The 21,819-nt window shown below is 43.1% G+C and overlaps 2 protein-coding genes across 8 annotated transcripts in view; one reads left to right on the top strand and one right to left on the bottom strand.

Annotated features, from left to right (window-relative positions):
- Positions 1-16,846, top strand: part of PPEF1 (protein phosphatase with EF-hand domain 1) — a 42,456-nt gene extending 25,610 nt beyond the window's left edge. For all 4 annotated transcript variants that reach the window (XM_074906542.1, XM_074906532.1, XM_074906552.1 and 1 more), the window contains exons 7-17: positions 1,146-1,192; positions 5,055-5,221; positions 6,759-6,795; positions 7,231-7,380; positions 9,484-9,684; positions 11,174-11,359; positions 11,973-12,115; positions 12,745-12,851; positions 13,815-13,978; positions 14,817-14,901; positions 15,371-16,846. In XM_074906542.1, coding sequence (XP_074762643.1) covers positions 1,146-1,192; positions 5,055-5,221; positions 6,759-6,795; positions 7,231-7,380; positions 9,484-9,684; positions 11,174-11,359; positions 11,973-12,115; positions 12,745-12,851; positions 13,815-13,978; positions 14,817-14,901; positions 15,371-15,564 — 1,481 coding nt within the window. In that variant the 3' untranslated portion in view covers positions 15,565-16,846. The remainder of the gene's footprint in view (positions 1-1,145; positions 1,193-5,054; positions 5,222-6,758; positions 6,796-7,230; positions 7,381-9,483; positions 9,685-11,173; positions 11,360-11,972; positions 12,116-12,744; positions 12,852-13,814; positions 13,979-14,816; positions 14,902-15,370) is intronic.
- Positions 16,847-16,949: 103 nt separating this feature from the next.
- The window catches only part of PHKA2 (phosphorylase kinase regulatory subunit alpha 2), a 49,034-nt gene continuing 44,164 nt past the window's right edge, over positions 16,950-21,819 (bottom strand). For all 4 annotated transcript variants that reach the window (XM_074906483.1, XM_074906492.1, XM_074906504.1 and 1 more), the window contains one exon: positions 16,950-21,678. In XM_074906483.1, the coding sequence (XP_074762584.1) occupies positions 21,505-21,678 (174 nt within the window). In that variant the 3' untranslated portion in view covers positions 16,950-21,504. The remainder of the gene's footprint in view (positions 21,679-21,819) is intronic.

Raw genomic sequence — 21,819 nt, 5'->3', positions numbered from 1 at the left:
AGTCACACTTGTTCATGACACAGCATGTTCTTACTAAGCAAAATGCACTTCTTCATTTTTGTATTGCATTTGCACTATGTAAGCAGCATCTAAACAGGTCCCTTTCCTGCTATGGAAACTAATAGCTTTTGTAACCGGAAGAATCCTCTGCAGAAGATGAAAGACCAGTTTTTAGACATTAGTCCAAAATGCTGATTTTCTTAAGTTATCCCTCTCCCCATTTTCCTTTAATTTCAAATTAATGATACAGATTAAATACACACCTGAAATGTTTGCATCCACATATGTGATGAAAATCTATCATAACTTGAAGGATTCCTTAGAATTACTTCAGCAGGCTCATAATTAATGAAAAGTTGCACATAAACCATGTAGACTAGGTAAAAATGTCACTTCTCTTTTCCTAATCATTGGTGGTGTGAAAGCACAAGATAGGTTTTGAAACCGTTCTGTGGCTTTGTGGCGGTGAGTCACAGACATTGGTTATGTGAGCATGCAGTTCAGTCATATGCAGAGGGGAGCTGTGCTGCAGTGATGATCCTTTGTGTTGGAGTGAAATTCCCCTGCTTGTGTCAAATAAACCTCTTGGAAAGGGCCAGATCAGTCATTCCTGTGACCTTAGCATTGATGCATACAAGCATGGACAGTTCTTGACACTCTCCATCAAATCCTGACTGTAATAATCAAAAGCTGGCCCTGTATAGGACAGATGTTCAGGTGTGCTGTATATAGTGGGCCACTTAGTAAATTCAAACATGTTAGTTTGTAGAAGTCTATCATATTTCTAAATGTCTTTTAGTGACGTTTTCTGGTTTGGGGGTTCATAATACATTTGTTTATCTTACTCCCATTTCCTGAGTGAACCTTTGGCTGTGTGACTGGTCTAATATTCAGATCCAGTTGGAAAGACAAAAACTTTATGCAAGACAACTGTATACTCTTTAAGTATTTAATTGCCAGATTTTACAAGCATCTTTAGCGTGTACCTTAAAATGAAGCTAATCCTAATACAAGGCAAATTACTAAGGAAAACATGGGGAAAAACTTGCTAGGACTAACTAATTCCAGTTTTATAATTCCATTTTTTTCCTCCTCTGTGAGAAAATAAAATAAAAAAAAGAAAATAATGTTTTTGTTTCCTGTAGGAGATTTGCATGGAAATCTGGATGATCTTTTGCTGATATTCTATAAGGTAAGTGATACCTGTGATGTGGCATTTTCACTTCACAACTTGTTAGGAACACGTATTTATGTCTGACAGATTTGTCACAGTTAGAACTGTATGTGTGGTGTGCATGTACCACACACACAAATCCTGGAACAATTTGAATGGTGTCTTTGTCATAGCTTTGGCTTCTCATTATCCTCCTGCTCACTGTGAAGGAGGACATCCAGGAGATCTTTCTCTTCCTAAATGTTGAACTGGAGCATGAACCAAAACTGAAGAGGCTTCCTCGCAATGTCTCCAAAGTCCTGCCACTGTTTTATGTTCCATATTGACTAAAGTCTTCAAAAATCAGGAGCTAACTTAGTTCCTGATGTAACACTACACCATTAATAATTTTGGCCCTCCAGAAAAAATGCAGATGCTTTCATTTAGGCCTTCCATTGATACCTACAAAGTGGTTTTTATTAGTATTTGTTTACAGGAAACAAAAAAGAGTGCTGTTTAAAAGCTTTTTAAGTCTTGGAAGCAATCATATAGTCTGCACAAAGTGGAAATACCTTGTGCACCCTTTACATATCCTTGCTCACTTTTTAATGTTAAAAAATCATAGCTCTGTTTTACTGCCGTGAAAAAAAAAAAAAACAAACTAAGCTGTAGACTATCTTTTCCACAACTGTATATTTAACTGAAGATGCAGGAAATTTCCTATATTTAGTTTCACATTTTTCTTTAGCATGAATCGTCACCTTTCTTTTAGCAGACACTGTCTGTGATTTGAGCTTTCCGGGGAAAAGGTTTGTGTCTGATCCTTATGCATTCATCTGCACTGAATGGGGACTGAAGTAAGCTAAACCAGGTGTTTAAATGATTCAATTCCTCCCCTGCTCCCAACTTTGTTACATTTTATCTGACACCTGCTGAATGGAAACTTAATTGTTTTGCCCAAGTACATACCTGAAGCCTGTTGAAGTACAGTCAGACCTTTTTGCAGAGTTCTGCTTTTCTTATTAATCAGTCAATTACATTTAGCTGGTCCTTGGCTTGCAGCCTTTTAGCTGTTATTTTAATTAGACAATCTTTCTTTTGAAAGTGGAATAAGGTCCCACAGGACCTGGAATGGGAAATGGAACTATTTTGAAGATAAATGCTCAGCTATAGTTGTATTTACAACTGCAATCAGCCTAAATTTTACTCTTTTGGAGTAAAAAGAAGGTGATTCTTTTTCCCCTCTCCAGTAGATGTTTCAAAGAGAAGAAAACTCTAAGCAAGGACTAAATCCTGACTTTGGTAAATTCAGAGCCAAAACTCCCACTAACTTCGGGGACTAGAGTTTACCCCTGTTGTTTTCTGTTAAGCTTCTAGGGGAATCCTTCCACCAAACCAAATGAAATGGACAAATATTTTGTTATTTCAAAGTGATTGAGAAAATAGAGAGCACATGATAGAGCTGCTTAGTTATTTAGAAGCAAATTAAATGACACAGTATTTTCTGTCCCCTCTGAGCGGTTTACTCAGCCAAGCAATGAACCCAGTCAGACTCTGGGATCCATTTTTTCTGCTTCCCTAACTCTGTTTCAGTTGAAGGTATTTCTTCCTCCAAGTTGGTATGAACCACCCATAACTTAAACAAGAGGGTGCAATCCTAAACAGTGCCTTGAGGAGTGTAGTGATCTCAGGTCTGCACAGAGCTGAAATGGCTGCTGAAGCATTTTGGAGACCTGCGTGCAGACCAGGCATCTTGAGCATGGGGCTCTGTCCAGGGGACTTTTATCTCAGCACTTTTACAAACCACCAGCGGCAAACACACAGAAGCCTGCAATCTACAGCTTATCGATACAACGCTGGTTGTTATAGTGTGTATAATTCCTAAACCTGGTTTGGGTAAGGCTAAGATAATTTTTTTCTCAATGGCCAGTTTGTAAGGTTCATTCAGTCCCTGCATTAACCTCCATTAAATTAAAGCATTTCCTGAAATTCCTTGAAACCCTTGAATTTTAAATTGTGCATTGCTAAGTTAGATTGTTAAATAGATGCTATGGATAGAAATAGCCTGAAGCTATAGAAAATGCAAACAACAAACGGAAGTTAATTAATCACTAACCCAGCAGATACAGTAACAATGCCCAGCAGCAAGTTGCTAATCATTAGAGGGCCTTGTTTGACTCTGACATGTCAGAGACTGCAACAGCCTTTAATTTAGTTCTGCTCTTATTGTTGGTTGAAACCACAGAAAAAGAAATAAAAACTTTTCATGAGTGTGGAACAAAACAAAAATGTCACACTGAAGTTGGAAGTCCAAAACAAACTCTCATTTAAAACTAAAAGTTGTGGGTAAGCTTTTCCACAAGAATAATGATAGTCTGCAGAGTGCTTCAGTAGATCTGTCTTTCCACAGTACGGCTGTGTGTATGCTGACAATCTGCGGGTAATTCACATGCCTATTGGTTTTAAGGCGAAGCTTTTATTAATTCATCTTTCCAGGAGCTGCTGCTGAGTGTCTCCTGCCTGTTTCACTCCTGAAATCTGTCCTTTCTTTTTTAAAATCACTACAAGCTACTACATTAGCAGAGTCTCTTAAATTACCACTCTGTGAGTGCAGAGCAACCACAGGCCTCTTGTAAGTTAACTTGGAGAGAGCTGGGTAGAGGCTATGGCAAAAACCAAGCAAGCTGTATTTACAGCAGTCAGGATTGTGCCTCTGTGCAAATCGAGACCAGGATTCACTGCTGCATCTTGACCTAACAGCACAGGATGCTGACTGGGACAAAAAAAATATTTCCCGATGGATTCAAATTAATTGTTTAATTGAGTCTCTGGCCAAATCATGCATCCTGCAGTAAACTTGCTAAAGCAGTACACCAGGGAATGCCATAAGGATATAGGAAATGCTGGACACTGATGTAGTAGTTATATTCAGGCAGTGAGATGTCTTGCACTGCTGCCAGACACTGTCAAGAGTGGCTTCCACAGTTGTAATGTGATTTTATAGATGTTCTATTGATAATTCTTGCACATTCCAATTGTGAAAACAGAGGTTTTCTTTTTCTGGCAAGTCAATACTGAAATAATATTTCTGATACTCCTGATTGGAAATTATGAAGTTACATATAGTTGCTGCTATACTTTCTGTAGTCTGATGGCACCCATTGATGTGTTGATAACTAATCTAATGAAACATACCATCAATTCAGAATACTAGCTTTTGATAAATCACCATTCGTAATACAGCATTGCTCTATATCTTTAGAAAAAAAATAAGGTAAGAAATACCTGTATGTACAGCCTCTCAGGTTTGTGAGCTTTTGAGTAGTGTTTTCAGGATTAAAGAAACTGGAATCAAGTTTTTCAGAGTTCCGTATTAAGATTTTATGTCCTCTGGATTAGAGTCTTTTTCAGGAGTTTTGGAAGCATGCATATATGAAATCCATTTTCTTACTGTGTAAGGAAACATAAGGACCTTCAGACTTGTGTCAGAAGATAATTTCTCATGGATTTCCTGTCTTCCATTCAAAATGAATGACTCCCTTCTAATTGCAAACACATAACTTCCTGGCAGCAGTTGCATTAACAGAAAAGTATATTTTGTTACAAGAATAATGTTTGTTTTCATCCCTTCCATTTAATTTAATAGGTAAAGGAAAGGATTAGAGATGGCATCATAAGAACAGCTAGAGAAGTCATCTCTTCTCTGATGGTTCATACAGGTTGTCTGATAAGGAGGTTTATTCTAAGCAGTGGAAATAAAGAAATGCTACATTTTAGATCTCTGTATTATGCAAGTTTTTTGCAGATTTTCTAGCAATGTGATCTCATCTAAATGCTATTTCCTTTATTACAGTAGGATAGCAGTGTCTCTAAATGTCCTTGTTTTTGTTTCCTTCTGCAGAACGGTCTGCCTTCAGAACAAAACCCTTATGTTTTTAATGGTGATTTTGTTGACAGAGGGAAAAATTCTATGGAAATACTTATAATCCTGTTTGCATTTCTTCTTATCTACCCCAATGATTTACACTTGAATAGAGGAAACCATGAAGACTACATCATGAACCTGAGGTAGATTTGGGGGGATGGGAGAAGGGGGAGTATCTGGCTTTTCACTAGAAACATTGGAGCTTTGGAATGCTACTTAGGCACTGTGACACTCTAAAAGAGAAATAATGTTTTATTAGGTATTCAGGTGTAGCTTTGCATCGTCAAGGTGTGTGAGGTGGGCAAAGAACATCCTCATTGCACACAGAAAGGAGTCATCTTGCCCCTGACCTAATCACAATCCATTGAAGTCAGTGGGTTTAGTGCAGCTTCCAGAGTATCAAATCTGGGGATGGGGGACAGATGGAAGGATGATATTTTAGTTAAAGAATGGCTTTTTCCATAGCATAGCAAAAGACATAATAATGTCCAATATAATGAAACCAGTAAATCAGAAGCTGATATTTCAGTTAACTTTAGCCTAAGATGCCACTTCCCAAATGTGAGAGGCAGGTAAATATCCTGGCTTCTACACAGTGGAGGGCTATTAGCTGAGAGGTGGCCGTCTGCCCCATTGCAGGAACAGCCAAGCCTGTTTTCTGATATAGATATCTGTACTCAGCTGTACAGTGCTGCCAAGGGAGTGAGCACAGCTACTGTCTCTGGCTGTAGTGAAAGTGTGACTTGTAGTCAAAATTTTCTCACAGACGTGAGAAGTCGTCCTCAGTCCTAGTCTCTACAATTCTAAACTGCCCCATTAAGTCTTTAGGTGTCTGTTTGGTGGGTAACCTGTTTTACCCCTTCTATCATTTGATGCACGCACACAGAATATATTGTTGTTTTAACACAAACATAACAAAACCTGGGTTAGAGGTCCACATTCAAATCCTATTAATGATCCACCTAAGAGAATCAGTTTCACATGATACTTCCTTTTTCAGCACTTAATTAAAAAAACCCCAAACCATAAAACAAGATCAGTTAATTTATCTACAAGATACGAAAATTCCCACCCAAAATAGTGGAAAATATTAACCAGGTCTGTGATGGTATTGAGTGCAAAGATGCATTCTTGTGTATGGCTCTTTGCTGGGCATTTTTCTTAGCAGTGCTGCGCATTGGTAAATTTAAAGGTGAGAGTTAAGGTTGTGAAAATGTCCCTGATCCAAGGATATCTTGGTGTTAAAAGAATGAGGTATCAAAACCCTTGTCCCTTGTCAGGGAAACGACATGATAGACAACATTGTCTAATAATGTTCAATGATTTAGGACAAAAACTCAGTGGAGGTTTTGTGGGAGTTTTTGCCCATCATCAGTTAGGTTAGGTTTGAAATTTCTCTCCAGCATCTAAAAGGTAAAACTGCTGAGCTATTTCATTTAGATGGAGAAAAGGCCACTAAATAATTACTGGTCTGGATTCTGTTCTTAATTTCTTGTATGTAAAAGAAACCAGTTTAACCCAATTCTTGAGACAGAGCAGAAGAAAGTGCATTTAAACTAAGGTAAGACAGAATGGCAGGAGAAAAAGAGGGCTGGGAGACTCCTGGCAAACGCTATAGCACAGAAAATCATGCAGAAGGGGCATACTGAAAACCAGTTAATGGTGCTGTCCTGTTTTCAGATATGGCTTCACAAAAGAAGTTTCAAAGAAGTACAAGGTAAGATTCCTCCTCCTTCCCATATATTTTCTTTGTAGTCTAGCACATGTAAAATGAAACCTGTGTAAACAAGGAAACTTCAGTTTATTTAGGTGTAGTACAGCATGACTTTAGTAATGTAGTTGATATTATTTTGGATTATCAATGGAATAACTGACAAAACAATTTTAAGTGTTAGCCTTTTATGTTCAGAGATCTATGAGATTAAATAAATAACACCTATAAGGCCACTCAAGAACACAAAAAGACGTGAACGTGAAAGAACAAAATGCCACAGAAACAATCAAATGGTCCTGAAATAAATGTTTGTCAGTGTTGCAGTTCAGGGTGTCACCTGGACAGAACTGTTCAGACCGTGGCAGACACTTCAGCAAAATCTTGAACTTAGAAGCAACAGGATTTGCCAGAAACAGGATCTAAGAGTATGTTTTACAGGACCACGGCAAACTGATTTTGTGTCTTCTGCGAGACGTCTTTAGCTGGCTTCCCCTCGCCACTATAATTGATAGCAAAGTTCTCATCCTACATGGAGGGATTTCAGACACCACAGATTTGGATTTCCTGAATGCACTTGAGAGAAGTAAGGTGAGAAATCATATTCATGTGGGGGTAAATTTCTCTTTAAAATATTTAGCAGTACAAATGCTAAGATCAAATTGTTTTCATTAGGAGAGGAAATGTCTGCTGTGTAAGACAAGTAAGGAAAGAGTCTTGTTTTTCTTCAAAATCGGTGTTGAGGAGGGAAGGTTTCAGTAGGTGTTGGGAGCCAATTGTTTGGCTGCTGTAAAATAACATGGGTCTCTTGACTTTAAAATATCTAAAAACACTTTAGATACCTCCTTCCTGCAGTGATGACACATTAGCCAGGAACTATGAAAAGTACTTAATTCTCAGGCATTTCTAAACACTTTAGAAATCAGTGTAGGCACATCTTTCTAACCCTGCCTTTTGTCCCGGGGCTGTGCTTCTGCCATCTGTTGTGCGTGGGATGTTCTCCACCTGTGAGGTGGTCCCTCGGCAGCAGCTGAGCCTTGCACATGTGGCAGAGCCTTTCCAGCGGATTAAAATTCAAGACCAGGCCTTGAGAAAACAGCAACTACTACTTTTCAGGGATTTAGAAGATAGAAATGTTTATTTTTTTTCTGAAATGGTGAGCAAATGCAGCTCTTTCAAATCAGTGGAAAATGGCGTGGAATTTGGTCTCGATCTGGACAACTAACTCGAGATGTCTGCTTGTGATCCGAGTGCTGAGGTTCTGTGTATCCAGTGGAGATCCGGGAGACCTGGTGGACATCCAGGTCTTGTAACTGCTCAGGCATAAGTCTCCAGTGCTGTAGGGTGTCCCCTCTGGCCTCTGCCTGCCTCTGGAGAAAGTCTTCTTCGCAGGTCTCCTCCACTGGTCACCTTTGGGTCTGATTCATACCTCCCCACCTCATGCAAATTCACAGATATGGTAGAGCATCCCAGATGACACAAGATAGCTATATTTAAGCCACCTTGTGTACCTTGTCATTAGTGTCTGTGGAATCTAGAGCTATTTCTCTCATCCTCCTGTTTTCTAATGCAGAAATAAATGCTTTACAGGACAGTCAGGTCTATCGCTGTTCCTTAAAGATGTGAAAAAGGGCAATGCATTCTTCCGGCCATTGAAGTCTAGGCTCCATTGGCTGTACCACTGTACACTAAAATTGGGTGTCTAACTACAGATATGGGTGTCTTAACTGTGAGAGGAGTTCTGCCCACACTTTCACCAAGGCTGGGTTCAAGTGTGCTACTGATGCAGTTGTCTGTGAAATGCAGAATTAACAGGTCAAAGTTGCTGCCATGGGAGAGCATTGCTAATGAGACTGTGTGGGCCATAACTCAGGGCAGTATCACTCGAGGCCAACTGATGTATTTTAATTGGTACAGCTGACAACTGACAGGTCTCAAATACCAGTCAGTGCACTGGGGAGTAACCCAGTGTTTTGCATTTTGTTTTGCATCAGTCCTTTTCTTTGTTAAAGAGTAGAATTGGGGTGAGGGGTGGGGTGTTTTGTTTTTGCTTTTGTTTTTTGTTCTAGAAATGAGCTAGTATGAGGAAATTTCGAATGAGAAGAGATACTGCCTGGAGAAGAGTCTGTATTAACAGGCATTCCTGGAGCCATAGCACACAGCTCCAAAAAAAGCAAATGCCCGTGCATGCTGGAGGGAGGTTGATTTAACAGTAAGAGGGCCTGATGTAATACTTCCTCAATTTCACTGCTATCCTCCTAATACTCCATTTATTTTAGCCAAATTAACCTAGCCTCATGCTACTGTATCAGAAGAGTAGTGAATGCATTTTCATTGTCAGCACAGTATACATGTATATTTTCAGTTTCCAGTGAAGCTGGGCACTTAAGATCATCCCTGAGCCCAGACCGTACTTGCTGTATAGTGAGACCTTACAACTGACTGTGGCTTGCAATGAGTCTGTGTGTCTGGATAAGAATATGAGAGCAGCTCTGAAAAGGCTGGTCGCTGATAGATATAAAGCAAAATTTCTGCCAGTGCCAAATACCTGCACCTTCCACCGAACCTGTGAGTTCAGGACATTATGAGAGTTCAGTATTGAGTACAGGAAATGGAAACTGATGTGCCTTTCAGCTGACATCACTGTATCATCTTTATGTTCTGGTAACTCTTTGAAATGTATTTTTTTTAAAGTTGAAATCTTTGATGCGGCCACCAAAGTCGGTGAGAGACAGACAGGACCAACTGAAGGAGAGAATTCCCACAACCAGACTCAGTAAACACATTGCCAACCAGAATGTTGCAGGGAAAACACAACACATCTCTTCATCGGGCTCCACTGAGCCTTCGGGATCAAATTTGCCTCAGGACCCTGCCCTGAAGGAGTGGAAACAGGTAGGTGAAACCAAAGACAGACTGATACCAAACTCCTGCACAAAATCAGCAGGTGCTCTGTTCAGACCAGTACGTTTGAGTCTGATGGGACTGTTTCATAAACCTGTCACACTTGGGTTTCTAGTTAGCTATTAGTTCTTTGGATGCTTTTTGCAGACCTGGTAATAAAGGCTTGTGGTTTTATACCTTACAAGTACAATTTACTCAGTGTTTTCTTTTCTTAGTTGTTAGGAGGAGGGAACTGCTCAGTATGGAACGTGTTTGCATGCCCTCATGTGGTTGGATCTGTTGGTACATACGTGGTTGTCAGTTTAAATAGGTCAGACTTCGCAGTCATTGGTTATACTGAGCACCTTTTTTTGGCTGTGGTTTTGGTAGCTGAATGCTGATACTATCCAAAAAAAACGCAGCTCCTGATACCTACAGGCTGATTACTGAAAAGTGGGAAGTTTTTGTCCTCTGACTGTTCGTTTCCTCTTGAATATTAGAGGCAATATGGAGCTCTTGTCATACTGTAATTTAATAAATGGTGACAATTTGAAAAGCTTAATTTGCACAGCAATTTAGAAGCTCAAAATTGAGTTTTATATAAACTTATTTTTCTGAGCTTCTTTTCAGACAACTGCTTTAAGGGGCAGAGAGTTTTCTTTTGTTTTCTGATAAGCAAATCCGTCTCTGAAATTATTTCCCAGGATACCTATCTGACCTACAAGCTAACGTAACAGGCACAAGCAACAACACACACACACACACACACCCACACACACACACACCCCCAATCTGACACTCCCCCAGCTAACCAAGCATCTGCTGAACCACACTCACAACGTGGAATGTGTTAGTGTAAACCTCGTCCAGTGACATTTAAACACACATATTTTGCCTAATGTTTGCTACTGACTAAAATAATTAGGTTAGGTAACTTCACACCATGACAATTCATCCCCATGTCTGAATCCTGCGAAAATACTGTATGTAAAATCTTGGTTTGAAACATGAGCTAACTGAAGGCAATAAAGCCAAAGGCAACTCTTGTCATGTTTAGAGCAGACACTCCCAAGCTTAGTTTAGGTAAAACCACCAAACCATGTGTTATCAGGTCCATGCTGGGAAATAGAAAATGCCTCTCACACCTACACATGAAGAAGGAAGCTTTTGTTCTCACTGAAATAGCCTAAGTACCATACCTGATGCACCTACCCAAGTCTGGAAACCTCTGCTGTAAAAGGAGGTACATTTCTGAAATGACATTTCATCTGAAAAAAGTTCATCCAAAATCTAAGTAATCTTTCTTAAGAAAAGTAGAACAAAAGTTTCAGCCCAAAAGAGTGTCCTGCTGAAAGGAAGAAAAAACAAGCTCTACTTGTTCGCTCAGGTGTGTTTCCTCCCTGTAGTGTGGGGCTTTTGCTATGGCAGTATTTTAGACAGCCATAACCTGTCAGTCCTCACCTACCATCAGTCGTCACTTGCTCGAGTTTTCTATTTACAGATCCTTGACATTCTCTGGAGTGATCCAAGAAGCCAAAATGGCTGTACACCAAACAAGTCTCGAGGAGGAGGTTGTTACTTTGGTCCTGATGTCACTGCCAAGCTGTTTGAAAGGTATAATCTGAAAATGCTCATCAGGTCTCATGAATTCAAGCCGGAAGGTTATGAGATCAGTCACGATGGGAAGGTAAGATGCTTCCATGTAAAGTAGAATTCTCCTGTGAATTTCACAGGCACATCCACAGTAGATTTGTCTGCAAAGCTAATTAAAAAAAATGAGCAACTTCTTTAAAATAGGCTTGGGGGAATTGTGTGCTAGATAGATATTAGAACAAATTGTGGAGTTCTGACAAAATTCTTTACAGCTTCAGGGAGTGGGGACTGACTTATTACTTGTGTAAAAAAAAAAAAAAAGAACAACAAAATCCCTGAGGAGAGTTACATGTAAATACAGTGCAAGAGAAGCTCTAAGGCTCTAGAAGCTTTTTAACTTAATAATTTTTTCTTCTAGCCCTGCTTTCTGACATGCTCTGTCAGGAGGCTAGCAAGAATCCTGAAAAACAGGTCTATCTTAGAGGTTTCTGTTAAGCAGCATGTTGTTTCACACTGTCCTCTGAACTGATGCCTTCCTGTGACAGGCCAAAATACAGGCCTGGAACTCTAACTCAAAAAGTGTGAGTGATTTGGTGAACAACATAGATACTGATCTCTGGTTTTAGATGTAGACACCTAATGTCACCTTCTAAGATCAGTCTAACGAAGAGTTGTTCTAGCCAAGTTTCTTTGTTTTCTATGATCAGGTTATCACTATATTTTCTGCCTCTAACTATTATGAAGAAGGGAGCAACCGGGGAGCGTACATCAAACTGAACCCTGAACTGATTCCTCGGTTCGTACAGTATCAAGTCAGCAAGTACACATGCAGGCAGAATCTTCAGGAGAGGTAAAGCTGTGTGTTGTACACAGTGAGCATGTACTCAGCATGCGAGTACCTGCGACAGATCTACAGCTTGATTGAATAATTGAATAGGCATCTATTTTCTTTGATTTTCCTTGGTTTTCTATTTTACAATTTAAAAATTAATGCAGTAGACAAAACATGTTCTAAGTGCTCTAACTTGTTTTCCTGAGAAACTCCCAAAGGTAATTAGGCGCAGTAAGCGGTTAGAACAGACAATTGTCAGGGACTCATAAAGGGCCTGCGCCTGTCTGTCAGGTCTGCTTTAAGGCTCAACGTTAATCTGGACAAATCCTGTTATGAACGGAATCCAAAAAGTTTATCATGACAGCTTTGCCATGCCTCGCACTGCGCTCAGATTTACTAAAGCAAAGCAGCTTAGAATTACCTGCATAAACTCAATTAATTATCTCATAAGTTCAGGTTATTCTTATGGGGCTTTGTTTGTTCTGTTGGTTTGTTCTTTTTTTCCTGCCCCAGTGTTGTCTTTTAGCATGACCCTAAACATACTACATGTCAGAGGGTGCAAGAATTTGATAATGAATGTTGAAAAGCATCACATGCTAGAGGATTTAAATCCTTTAATGATCTGCTGTGCATTTTTTTCCTCCTAGGGTGGGTACTATTGAATCATCTGCCTTAAAGTCCTTACGAGAGAAGATCTACGCTTACAGGTCTGAACTCACTAGTGCTTTTGCACGGTATGACCTCAACAGCACAGGTAACACCGCTGCTCTTTCCAGTTGCCACCATAGGGATAACAGCTTCCATGTGACAGGGGGCAGAGGGGACAAACCCCATGGAGGGGGTCCTGCCTGCCGGTGTAAGGATGGAGGGCAGCAGGGGCTGGTTGATCTTATGTTCTTCCTGGAGGATAGGTGTTAGCAAGTGCTTAGCCTCAGAAGACAACTTGAGGGGATGAAGCTTGAAGTGGGAAGAAGAAAACAACTGAAACACGTGGGCAAATAAGCAAATGGTGTTTGTTGTTGGGCAGAGAGTTTGGGCAGGCAAATCCAGCTCCAGAAGCTCAAAAGTCACCACCTTCACTTAGGACTGTCTTCAGAAGATGTCAGACAGGGATCTGGGGTCTTAGGTGACGGGGAAACTGGTCTCCTTCTGAGTCTGGGAGATACCTGAGGGAAGTTGACTGGCTGTGCCACTAGCAGACACACACTCGCCCATCAGCTGAAGAAAAGTCAGCGGTAAATTGATACCTGAACCTTTTTGGTAGGACCATGGAGCTGATGGCTTCTCACTTGACTGGGCTGTCATCTGTGCCCCTAAAAGGACAATCAGTAACGTGATGGTACTGTTTCTGTGGGCACTGAACATCCATTTAACACATTTCTGTCTTGTTGAGGTCTCAGCCACATATGTCTCTCTCTCTCTAGTTGCAGCTAAGCTCACATCTGAGGTACTCTTCATGGCGTAATCTGGTTTTCTCAAAAGTTATTAAAACATGCTGAACATCACAATAGCATCACAGAATTGCTGAGGTTAGAAGGGACCTGCGGAAACATCTAGTCCAACCCTGCTGCTCATTGTTAAAGAGGGTTTTTATCCCAGGGTTAGGAGAAAATGTTTATGTTTGCAACTATTCTTAAAAAGGGCAGGAGGCATGCTGGTGACTGATGTGTCTGCATCACGGTACCGCATGTAACCACGAACCCACCCCTTCTGGCAGGCAGGATTTCTGTCAGTGACTGGGCCGTGGCCATGGAGTCTGTCCTACAGCTGGAACTGCCCTGGAGGATGCTGCGCACGCAGTTAGTGCAGATGACCCCAAATGGAGAAGTTGACTACATGTCATGTTTCTATGACTTGAAAATAGGTCAACCTACAAAACAGGTAAGGAGGAACACGCCTCCTTGCAAATCTTGGAGGAACAGCTTTTGGTGCAACTTGAGGCAAAAGACAGGGGGGGTTTGGCCAATCAGGTAGACGTCTACAGCTGAACTAGTTGCCAAGCTTCCTTTTATAGTCACTGGAGGGAAATGAGCACTGCTGGGGTACGAATCATCATTCCCTGCTAAGGTAGATGCTTAAAATAGGCTAGATGAATCACATGCTAGCACTGCTTCTTACTTTCCGTTGACTCTCAAGGGCATTTAGATAACATAGCTGAGGAGATGCGACAAATCCTACCCAGAGCAACTCAACTCTGTGAGATCAGCTTTTCAGATGTGCGCCAGAGCCAATTCAGGCACCTGGAGGAGGGAGGCACATGGGTAGATGGTCTTTTAGATGTCTAATGGTAGCTGAAGTCTCTTCTACAGAGTCCAGCTGTTACCCAGTGGCTGCACAGTGCTTTGGAACTTGGCTATCGCCATCGTTTTTCCAAAACGCAGGGTCCATTCCCATATATACAGTGAAAGCTTTATGCGAGTGCCTGGCATACAGCATCCTCCCTAGACGATCCGTACTTCCACAAATAAATTACTGAGGGTAGGAGGTGTGAAGGACTCCTTCCCCCCCTGCCCTGCCAGCTGAAAGTGACAGGTTTTAGCTGATTATTTCTCAGGGCAAGACACAAAGTATCATTCCAGGGAACTCAAGCATAAGGATTTATTTTTAAAACATTTGTCAAGTTAAACTGGGAAGATAGACTTGGACAGTACATACTATGTGGGTTAGACTAACTCAAACCAAGGTCTGCATGGTTTCCCATATGTGATTTCAAAACCAGGTTCAGCCAGCTTTGGTGGAAACACTGTGCAGATACAGAAGGGATCTGGAGATCATCTTTAACATCATTGACAAGGATCACTCAGGTAAGTCGAGGTAACTTCACTGTACCAGCTCTGGGAAGCCTGTACTAGTTATCTTTCCCCACTGTGTTTCCTCCTTAAGGCTTCTAAATATAGAGGAAGCAGAGGTGATGTCATTTTTCCAATTCAGTGAAGACTAATTTGAGCTGTCAGGCTGTAACCATATAAGGGGCAGCGCACAGAGCCTAACTTGAGAAAAAATTCTCACATATCCCATCTCCAGTACTGGCTTCACTCTTCTGGGGGCTTTTTCTCCCTTCCACTCTCACTCTCCATATTTGCTGCTTTCACAATTTCGCTGTTGAGAGCATTTGATCATTACCTGAAGTAAAACGTACTTCGGTCATGAATTCACAAACACACCCAGGCCAGGATAAGCAGGTGACTTTCCTGCAGCACAGGAGCGTGCCTGTGTGTGTGCAGGAAGGGGACACCACCCTCGGAAAAGGAACCTGCTGTCTGTCTCCTTCAGGTCTGATTTCTCTTGAGGAGTTCGGCCAGACATGGAAACTCTTTGCTTCTCACCTGGGCATTGACATGTATGATGAATCCCTTGACAAGTTAGTCCTCAGCATAGACTACAACAAAGATGGCCACATCGACTTCAATGAATTTTTAGAGGCCTTTCATGTGGTTCACAGACTGGAGAAGAAGGCAAACTCCTGAAGAGGCAGAACTTCCTGGGGACTGTCTTGGAAGCTCACCTTCCTGGTACAAGTCATACGCGGTCTGGGAAAACAAGCTCCAGACTGGCAAACAATAAATGGGCTGCTTGATCTAGTAAGCACTGTGCTCACTGTGTAAGCCTTTATTTAGTCCCTTCTGGATGATATACACCTGCTAGGAACAAGACAGAGAGATGAAAACCCACTACTTCTAGTGTGTCTGTGTCACAGCCACATCAGTACCTCCCCATTTATCCTTCCTTTGGTGGCATTTCCCCCAAGGATGCACCTACAACCCTGCGGAAAGAGAAACATGGGGATGTTTCTTCCAGCAGCCCTTGGCAACAGCTGAGGCACAGCAGTGACGACCACAAGGAACATATCGGACCCTCCCTGGCAACAGAACAGGCTGCCTGTGGACTACCCGATCCGGGAGAGGAAAACAGGGAAGAACGATCTAGTTAAAATAGGTAGTTCTGCATTTAATCTTGCTCTTGGCATGATGCAATGAAACTAATGCATTCCAGGTCACTCTCTATCCTCCGTGAAGTTTACAGACACAACTTAGAATGGCGTTTACACTTGCACTCGATTTCCCCTTGCCACTGGTTGCTTTTCCCTACATTTGTTGGGGTTTGGAACTAAGAAACAGTTTAACTCGTCACCTTAACAAAGGCTAAATCCATAGCATGTTAATGTAACATACAATAGATCACAAAATAAAGCTTTTGCTTTCATGGTAACATGTGACGCTGTGGTGTCTTTTTGCCTGTGTTTTGGTATCCTACACATAGCAGAGCACCACACACTTTTCCTGAAAATGAACTGGATTTCTTTAAAACAGAGGTGAGTAAGAACACAAAAGTACAGAAATGTTGATATTACCAAACCTAAATATTCCTGCGTATAGTTAAGCATAAATTCTTTACCAAGTAAACTAAACTGAGAAATTCTGAAATGGAGTGTTTGGAACACGGCAAGATGGAAGAGTACAGTGCCCATGGCCTCCCCTGACTGCAGCACGATGTTCTCATCCCTGCATGTCCCAGCCGGCCCACTCCTGTGGGGAGAAGGGAGAGCTGGGCCGGATTCTCTTGCGTATCACACCCTGCAAGCAATACGTGGCTACACAGGGACATGCAGCCGGAGCAGGAGCTTTCTGAACGTGGCATTACTTGATTTAGCCTCAGTAAATACCAGTGCATGAAGTGCTTTTCAGGTAGGGAAAGGTCCAGCCTAACCCATCTTTAAATTTTAATAGCGAGAGATCAGCTAAGTAAAGTAGCTAGGTTTTATTTAATTACGGTGTTGAAAGTACAAAAGGAAAGCATCCTTCCCAGTTTATCATCACAGAATGTTAACAACAGCCCAAGCTTAAGGCACTGCTGTCTGTCTTAAATCTTTTTTTTATATAATACAAAATATTTCTCCAGAAGTATTTTGTAACTTGACAGATCAATGAACAAACATGCACACGCTTATTTCTATTGCTTAGGGGAGAGGGAAAGAAAAATCTTTTAATAGTGCAAACAATTTACAGTAAAATTTTAATGACATTGGTAATATTGAGTGTATATTTTTAGCATGCATTTACTGTGATCTGTGCCCCATGAGGATCAATCCCACCTTATTCCAGTGGGGTGATCTCGCTTCCCGCCACTGTTTTCCTTGCTGTGGGCGCAAAGTGACGAGCTGGAGCAGGACAGCGCAGCACCCGAGTCCTCCTGTGCCACCACCCCTCCTGCCCCTGGAGAAGAGGCAAAGCCGGGGTGGGTGTGCAACAGGGGGGGGGAGCTCAAGAACACAGCGGATGGCTGAGCTGTCCCCCTCCAACCCCGCACGCCCCAAGCGACCCTGGTATGCGGTTGAGGAAGGCTCCCCTTGAGGGGCTGCTTCATGAGGGGGGATGTAGGGGTACGGGCGTGAGGCAGCACCTCACTGGGTGGCAGCAGGAAGAGGCTCCTGGGGATGCGGCACACTGAGGTGTGAGAGGAGCTGAGTCATCCAGCCAAAACAGATGGATGCCGGCCCTGCCAGCTGCTGGCGGCACACAAGAGCCCCCCTACCCCTAACAGACGAAGAGGGGTGGCAGAGGGAGTAAATGTGAAACATCTAACGGCACTCCAGACTAAAACTGGGGGTGGGAGAGAGCCCAGATACTTGTACTGAAAACCAAGCTGTTCGAGCTGAAGCTCTTCATCCACAACCCCCACCCCCAATCTTTTTTTTTTTTTTTTTGTCCCAGAATTTTATGCAGCGGCTACTTAATATTACAACTCCTTTGAGCAGGGACTGAACCAGCCTGCAGCTGAGTGCCCAAACTCCTGCCCACAGGTACAGATGCCGCCACCTCTCTCCCACTTTCTGGGCAACTCTGCTCCCACCCCCAGACCACACCAGCAGTGCCCAGCGCGGGGCCTGCACTGGCCCAGGCTCCCACTGCACGGATGCCCCAGGCGGCTGCTGGGGGGAGGGAGAGGAGGGGGGCCACAGCCCTGCAGCACCCTGTGCCCACAGGGGTGCAGCCCAGGGCTTGCGCTGCCCACCACGCAAAGTGACCGTCCCTTTCTAGGACTGCCAGGGGCCGCCCAGCTTGCCTCCGCCTCCCAGGAACATGCTGGGCTTTCTCTCTGAGAAAGGAGACAATAAGCAAGACAGAAGCCAGACAAGCTTTGTACCCCAGCTGATGGGTTTTCACATTCACCCGTAGGAACAGCAGCTGAGGGAGAATGCTTCTGATCTGCCCAGTTTGACTCGTGCCCTTCACACAGCAGTGGGGAGAAGGAAACCGCTGTGAGGCTGGGAGCAGGGAGGGCGCCTAGCCTGGACCTGTTCTGGCCAGTGCCAGCCCCCAGCCCTGGTTCTGCCTGCTGCCCCCCATCCCCTGAGCTGCACAGGTGCCTCTGACCCCACAGCTGCAAACCGCCGAGGCCAGCGGTGCCCGTCAGACTGGAAAGACGGGGTCTTGGGACTATTTTAATTCATTAATGCCCTCAGTTCTGAGGCACAGGATGCGTCTGTTTGCCTTTGCCTTCCTTCCATGAATGAGTTTCCAGGACTTGACGTTGGCTGTGTCATCCTCTGCAGGCTCTCCTGGGAAGCCCGACAGCCAAGTGCAGCCTCTGCCAATTAGCTCAGCCCACACAAACCGCAAAGTCGTCACATATTTTAGCTGGGGGTGCACCCCTGCCACCGCCCATGCCAGCTCTGCTTTGCAGCAGCTTAACATGTGCACACAGGTGGATCCCCAGCAAAGCAGGGGGCTACATAAAACCTTAGTTGCTTAATTAGGACTGCACTGACATGTGACTTTCCAGTTGGAATGGTTCTTCGGTCCAAGTAGTAACACAGCAGCAAGTTGCTGCTGTGCCCAACCTGGAGGTAACACGAGTTTCCCTTCCATCAGCCATGTGTTTCAGAATACCACCCTTCACCACCAGCTACCCAAACTCTTCAGATTAGCACATAAACACTTTCCAAGTGCCAGCACTCCGTGTGGTAACTGATCACAACGATCATAAATATACCAAAACCTTAGTCATACTACGAATTTCAAATTAAAGATACCAGTGATACTCTCATCAAAAAGGTGTTCAGGGGTGTCCAGGTATGTTTGGCCATAGGCTCCATTGTTTTAAACTTCAACGCAGCTGCATGTAAAACCAACTACATCACCCTTCTTGTTTCTGAAAACAAGATCACACCACAGGTAAATAAAGTCTGAGGGAAAATCGTCTCGTATCTCTCTCAATCTAGGATTCAACAAGAAAAGCAAAAATAACTGCTACTACTGACTTTTTGTATGATAGCCACTAGAAGAAGAAACCATCACAGGCTCTTGCGTGCTCATGCTCTGCACTGTCAAATCTGTCAGCTTAAACTAGACAAAGGATTTTACTTTCGTTTACTGGGAAACAACCTAAGTGATCTCTCACAATACATATGAAAAACAAAACCAACAAAAAATCCATAGTGAAGGCAAAACCCTACAAAACCATGCGAATAAAATGCCATCCACATCCAAATGCCAATTGTACCTGAACTGTATCGTTATATGAGCCCCTCGACAGGCCTGCAGTTTTCATGGGGGTCAACACAGTAGGTGCTTCTCTCAGAGCATCCAGTCCAAGGGCTCCTAGGCCCTTGGGCCACCAAACTCTCCTGATCTCTGGAAAACCAAGAAATCTCCTCCTAAGGTCTCCCACACCTTCGCTCTCTTGCACCAGCATCCAGACGTTGTTACAGCAGCAGCGACTCTGGAGGGACAGCAGGCGGGCTGGCGTGGCCCAGGGGAGCTTACCCTTCCCACAATCTCGGGTGCTGGCAACTGGCCAGTGAGACAGGGGTTTACTTCCCTCCTTTCATCAAGGTATTTCAGGTTATCTGTATAAAACTGGAACCAAAACCCTTGTTCTCATAAAGCACCACATATTACTGTTACAAAAAAAAAAAAGTTTTCAAATCCTGTAAAAACAGCATCGTTATGCTTTGAAAAAGCAGAGGGGGTTCTCACAGACATATCCTTATCAGGCTTGTTAGTACAGAAAATACTTACTTTTACAGGCCTTATCTGCTCTTTTCCCCTCCACGTGGCAAGACAGAACCTCTCTGATCGTCTCTGCTGGCATGGCAGCAGTGCCAGCACACCTCCACGCTGCCAAGGGATCCCGTGGCTGCGGGAGAGGCTAAAGCTACAGAACACTTCCTTAAGCTGTCAGCCAGATGTGTGCTGGCTGGTGGCAAAACCAGCAGTGCCAGCACATGGAAAACAGCAGCCCATGCCTGGGGTAAAGGAGGGTTTCCCCTCCAGAGGCAGCCCACCTCTGTCTTCAGTTTACATGGCCATGGAGCCATTGCCCTGCAGGACACAGCTATTCTTGCAGCAGCGCAGAGTAACTGCAAAAACTGGTTTCCAGTGGACAGATTCAAGGCAGAGGCACTAACCTGGGAGCTGTCTGAAGGGAGACTTCCAGGCAGCCCATCCATAACTACACATGACAAGTGTGACTCCAAACAAAAAGAAAAAAAAAAAAGAGCGAGAGAAACATCAAAGCCTTCCATAAACTCACGCTGCACTGGAAGGGTGGCAATTATGCCCTTCTTAACTCTGAGGCTATTTGCAAGGGAAAGGATCGGGAGACTTGGAAAGGGTGCTCAAGTGGAAGAGGTTTATCTTGCTCCATTCAGACAAAAGGATTACAGGCATAAAACTGTCTGTCACCTTGGAGAAGCTGGAGTCTGGAGATTTTGCCTCCGAAGCCTTGGGGATGCAGGGAAGGAAGCTATTTTGTTCAAATTAAAGACAGATGCAGCTTCCTGAGAGAGGATCTCCTCCCAAATTAGTGGATAATGTAAGACATTTGTCTCTACTGGCATTAGCCCTGCACTGACTAGGTGCAAATGAGATGACAATCAGAAGAAATGTGTATTAGAAATGTCACCTGGTTACTTCAAGTTATTCCTATTCCTCTAATTTACATTTCCCTGGATGTTTCACACTGTGCATTAGTGATTCACAATGATGTACATTTACACGCAGCAGGAGAAAAATTAATGAGTTCCATCACTTCCCTTATCTGAAAGACTTTATGCCTGAGATACAGCTCCTTCGTTTTCTGCCTTTTGATCTCCACAGAGTAATCTGTTTTCCCCTTGGCAGAACTGTATAATTCTTGCTAATATAATATGAATTACATTTATGCACTTTGGGCAGAATAAGCCTCATCGTTTGTTATTTCTCACACACTCTCTTAAACCCAGGCAAGCCAGCCAAATTCCACCTGCCTGTCCCCCGCAGGTAGGCATGCACGTAGCGTGATGACCAGTGTCAAATGCTGAGGTAGTGCATGGCACACATACATGCAGCAACTAAACAAGAGGTTTATGCCAGGGAAATGGGGAGAAAGAGCTTCTGAGCCTTCCCTCCTGCACGAGGCATTGCTTATTGCATCGCACAGCCTGTGCTAGGCAGGAAATCATGTAAATAAATAATGATGGCTTTTGTTAGGTATGTCATGGTGCCATAGGCCCCACTCGGGGCACTGTCATAAAAAAAGTGGCAAATTCCTGTGGCTACGTCTTTCTCCAAGATGCTACCAGTAGCTCCAAATGATTTCTGAAAAGACACAAGCAAAGGAGTAGGGAAAGTTAGGCATGCATGCTTATTTACTGGAAAAAACCCCGCCACATTATTTTACATTTCTGCTGAATACTGAAAGCAATTCTCCTTTCCCTCATGAAAACCTTAATCAGGATT

Source organism: Athene noctua, chromosome 1, assembly GCF_965140245.1.
Source record: "Athene noctua chromosome 1, bAthNoc1.hap1.1, whole genome shotgun sequence".
NCBI classification, from domain to species: Eukaryota; Metazoa; Chordata; class Aves; order Strigiformes; family Strigidae; genus Athene; species Athene noctua.
The sequence above is the reverse complement of the archived record's forward strand: the minus strand, read 5'-3'. Positions and strand labels throughout refer to the sequence as shown.